The sequence below is a fragment of the Mus caroli genome, chromosome 11 (assembly GCF_900094665.2).
Source record: "Mus caroli chromosome 11, CAROLI_EIJ_v1.1, whole genome shotgun sequence".
Classification (NCBI taxonomy): domain Eukaryota; kingdom Metazoa; phylum Chordata; class Mammalia; order Rodentia; family Muridae; genus Mus; species Mus caroli.
The window spans coordinates 25,312,008-25,316,767 of NC_034580.1; the positions used below are offsets into that span (position 1 = coordinate 25,312,008).

The 4,760-nt window shown below is 48.2% G+C and overlaps 1 protein-coding gene across 2 annotated transcripts in view; it reads left to right on the top strand.

Annotated features, from left to right (window-relative positions):
* Positions 1 to 1,914: 1,914 nt before the first annotated feature.
* The window catches only part of Rtn4 (reticulon 4), a 51,460-nt gene continuing 48,614 nt past the window's right edge, over positions 1,915 to 4,760 (top strand). The window contains exon 1 of one of the 2 annotated variants that reach the window (XM_021176410.2): positions 1,915 to 2,687. In XM_021176410.2, coding sequence (XP_021032069.1) covers positions 2,171 to 2,687 — 517 coding nt within the window. In that variant the 5' untranslated portion in view covers positions 1,915 to 2,170. The remainder of the gene's footprint in view (positions 2,688 to 4,760) is intronic. The other variant, XM_021176407.2, reaches the window with a different exon arrangement.

The window sequence follows — 4,760 nt, forward strand, 5'->3', positions numbered from 1 at the left end:
TGAGGAAGTCATAGAGGGCTTCGTATTTGCTGGAACTGGAGTTATGGAGAGTTGGAAATCACCATGTAGGTCCCGAGACTCAAACTTGGGCTGTTTATTTACTGCAAGAGCAGTAAGTTCTCTTAACTAGCCATCTTTCTAGCCCCATTACATTTTTAAAGTTTTTTTTAAAAAAAGATGTGTGTGAGTGTGTGTGTATGCTGTGATTATGAGCTGCTTGGATGCTGGGAACAGAACTCAGGTCTTGTTAAAGCCATTTCTCCAGCAACCCTCACCAACATCCACCCCACCCAATTCTTTCTTAAAACTTAAACTAAATCTAGGGTGAAATTACTTTGTTGGGACTACGAATTTGCTTAAAAACCAACAAAATCCATGGCAATCAAATAGTTATTAGAACATGCATTTAAAAGTTTCTACAAGCTGCTTCAAAAAGAATACAAGTGAACTTGATAATATAGTGTACTCATCCCACTATATTCAAAATACTATCAATGCCAACATAAAACCAATGTGAAACAGAAATTATAACATTTCTTATAAATTCTGGGAATATAGTGTGTATTTTATTCACAGAGCACACTTCATTTCAGTGCTCAGGAGCTAAAAGCAGCCAGTTGCTTCAGTACTAGACAGTGCACATGTAGACTGAACAATTGGAATGCAGGCAATCAAATCCTCTCTCCAGAGTAGGCATGTAGCCAGCATTTTTGAAAAGTGTATCAGAAAGATAAAAGTCTCTCCAAACCTTTGGAGCAAAGTTTTCTATGTTCTACCGTTTTCTTTCTTTCTTTCTTTCTTTCTTTCTTTCTTTCTTTCTTTCTTTCTTTCTTTCTTTCTTTCTTTCTTTCTCTCTCTCTCTCTCTCTNTCTTTCTTTTTTGGTTTTTCTAGACAGGGTTTCTCTGTGTAGCTTTGACTGTCCTGGAACTTACTTTGTAGACCAGGCTGGCCTCGAACTCAGAAATCCACCTGCCTCTGCCTCTCAAGTACTGGGATTAAAGGCGTGTGCCACCATGCCTGGCTACCGTTTTCTTTAAAGTGTAGCTTTGGGGGGGAAAAACGCACGTCAGGAGACGCGCCATTCCAGCATATCAAACCAGTGAGTGTAGGGCTTCCTGACTCCTAGGAAGCCTGAATCATTCGGGATGTTGACTCATCAGCCTAAGGTGAGTGAAAAATAGTGAACCAATTTTGCCTTCCAAGGCATCTATTTCAATGTTCCTTCCCTCTTCTCCCTTTCTGGTGACTCATTCTCCGTGCACTTTTAGAGTCCAGCAGAATGCAAGGCCGAAAGCATTCTAAACAGTGAGCCCAGAGCTCCGGATAATCTAGCACAGCTGTTTTGCCTACCTCATTCCAGGCCTGCAGTCTAGAAAGGGAGGGAACTTGAAAGTGTCAAATAAATGTTTTGTTTTTCTTTCTCCTTTTGAGGTGGTGGTAGTTATGCGTTGGGACCATGTCTGAAAATAAGTCTTTTATTTAAAAAAATCCGTAAGACCTAGTTCAGTCTTGTTAGTACCTTTCTCCACTGTTTGTTTTTTTTTCTTTTTTCCCCTTTTCGGGGGAGGAAACTTTCCACTCCTAGGTCCCCAGGATAACGCCCTTCCACAGGCTTCTTGGAAAACTCTCCGAATCCTGGGGCCTCAGCCCGCCCCCTTTTGGAGGACTAAAATCCCGCTGTAGGCAAGGCCAAGTCCCCGCCCCATTCCCCAACTACACTAGGTGGGGGTGGATCCCAGCTCCAAACCCCGCCCTCTGAACGCCGCCAAGGAAGTATGGCAGGCTCCGCCTGCACCCTATTTCTGTTGGACAAGCCCTTGATCCATCTTCTCTATCCCGCAGCCTATTGGCTCTCTGTCCCCCGCGCCAGCCAGCCCTCCCCTGCCGGGAAGGTGAGTCACGCCAAACTGGGCGGAGAGTCTGCTGGCCTCTCTCAGTTGCTCGTCTGGGCGGTGGCGGCTGCTGCAACTGAGGACAGGGCGGGTGGCGCATCTCGAGCGCGGAGGCAGGAGGAGAAGTCTTATTGTTCCGGGAGCTGTCGCCTTTGCGGGTTCCTCGGCTTGGTTCGGCCAGCCCGGCCCCTGCCAGTCCTGCCCAACCCCCACAACCGCCCGCGGCTCCGAGGAGAAGTGGCCCGCGGCGGCAGTAGCTGCAGCATCATCGCCGACCATGGAAGACATAGACCAGTCGTCGCTGGTCTCCTCGTCCGCGGATAGCCCGCCCCGGCTCCCGCCCGCATTCAAGTACCAGTACGTGACGGAGCCCGAGGACGAGGAGGACGAGGAAGACGAGGAGGAGGAGGAGGAGGACGAGGACCTGGAGGAATTGGAGGTGCTGGAGAGGAAGCCCGCAGCCGGGCTGTCCGCGGCTCCGGTGCCGCCCGCCGCCGCCGCCGCCGCCGCGCCGCTGCTGGACTTCAGCAGCGACTCGGTGCCCCCAGCTCCCCGCGGGCCGCTGCCGGCCGCGCCCCCCACCGCCCCCGAAAGGCAGCCTTCCTGGGAACGCAGCCCCGCGCCGTCCGCGCCATCCCTGCCGCCCGCTGCCGCAGTCCTGCCCTCCAAGCTCCCGGAGGACGACGAGCCTCCAGCGCGGCCTCCGCCGCCAGCCGGCGCGAGCCCCCTAGCGGAGCCCGCCGCGCCCCCTTCCACGCCGGCCGCGCCCAAGCGCAGGGGATCGGGCTCAGTGGGTGAGTGCTGCTGTGCTACGCCCCTCCCTCTTTTGTGTCTTGGCCCGGGGGAGGTGGGGACGGGCTGGGCTGCTCGGGACCCTAGGGCTTTGTCTACGAGTGGCAGGGTGATGGCGCCCCCGCTGGCGGGAGGCGGGTAGAAGGGTGGGGCGGACGCCGGAGCCCGGGTGCCTTCATTGTTTGTCGGGGTTTCGGGGAGCACGTGCACCCCAACCAAGTCGCTGGTTCCCATTCCTGCACGAAGTTATCGCCTATCAGCAGCTAGCAGTGTGTTGAAGAACTAGGATGGTGGATTCCTTGGGCTGGGCTGGGCAGGGCTGGGCAGGGCTGGGCAGGGCTTGGAGGTGGGAATGGGAAGGCTGTGGTGCCCTAATCCCTTTATTTAAAGGATGGGCGTTTGTCGACCACTCTACAGTTTTTTTATTTTTTAGGGCCTGCCTTCTTCCTTCCAGTCGGGCGTCGGGGGACCCCCTTGCACTAATTCCGTTTCTTTCTGCCTTTTCTGGTGGGGAACTGGCCGAGCTGCTAACGTCTATACTGTAACCCAACTGCGGTGAAGGGGGAGCGAGCGCCTCCAGTGGCGTGGTTCCAGGAGAAAAGGGAAGGAGAGACTTTTGGTGAAGTTCTGCCACCGCCCAGCTCATTTGTGTTTAATGTGGTGATTCTTACACCAGACTGAGAAACGAGATCTGGGCATTGTGTTCCGATGGGGCATAGTTATCCAGGGCCTCAGTTGTGCTGTAAAAGAAATTGCCAAATTTAATGGGCATCTCTTAGCCTTTAAATGCATCGAGATTGACTTGTAGAGAAAAGGCAAAATGGTTGACCTTAAAAAGGGGCAAACTTGTGGATTCCTGGTCAGGAATTAGTTGAACTTGTGGTAGATTTATCCTGAGACATAATGAAATGTTTTAGGGCAAATGTTCCTATGTTAGTTAGAAGTACATGATTTAGATTGACAAAATGCATTGAATATTGTTTTATTGCCCTCTTTATTTTGGAAAGGGAAAAAATCAAATTTGATAAAGAACGAGAATGCATCTTAAGTAGTTTATTACTTTGGGACAAAGTGTCTTGCTAGCAAAAAGCTTTTTTTTTTTTTCTTTTTGTAAATTAAGGTAAAAAATTAAGTGGTATAACTGCCTGCTGGGAAATTTTCACAACATTCCAGATCTAGGAGGTTTTATTTTTTTAGAGAAATTATATCACCCCGAGAGCTTGCAGTATCTTTTTATTATTATTACAATTAACTCTTTTATAATGGGGATAATGAACCAATAGAAGTGTTCCTGGGTAACAATTCATTATGGGCACACTCAAAGGCACTATTCAAAAACAACGCCTACAGTAAAGAATTTAGAAGATGAAGACTACCTTGGTTTTTCATTTTTATTTTCCATTCCTTTTTTTTTTTTTTTTTGAGGGAAACTAAAGTAGAAAAAAATAAAGTTAAAATTTTAAACTGGAAATATAATGATTGGCCAAACTATATTTTTCATCTTTTCTACTTTCATAGAAACAAGATAATAGTTTTGTCCTTTGAATATTGAGGGGACTCAGGCAGCATCAGCATTTTCTTGAAATACTGACAAATTTTAGAAGATTTAGAAATACTAACAAAGTTTAGAAGACAAAAGAGGAATGTTGTCTACCCAGGAATTTTGTACTCATTGTGTTTTTTGGAAGCTTGAGTCCCTTTATTGAACACAACAACAGTGAGTTGTGGTCATTGATAGTTAACTCATCGCAATACATTAGATTCCTTTTTTGTTTTTTTAATTAGGTATTTTCTTCATTTACATTTCCAATAGTTCCCCATACCCTCCCCCCACTCTCCTACCCACCCCTCCCACTTCTTGGCCCTGGTGTTCCCCTATACTGAGGCATATAAAGTTTGCACGATCAATGGGCCTCTCTTTCCACTGATGGCCTACTAGGCCATCTTCTGATACATATGCAACTAGAGACAAGAGCTCAGGGTAGGTACTGGTTAGTTCATATTGTTGTTCCACCTGTAGGATTGCAGATCCCTTTAGCTCCTTGGGTACTTTCTCTAGCTCCTCCATTGGGGGC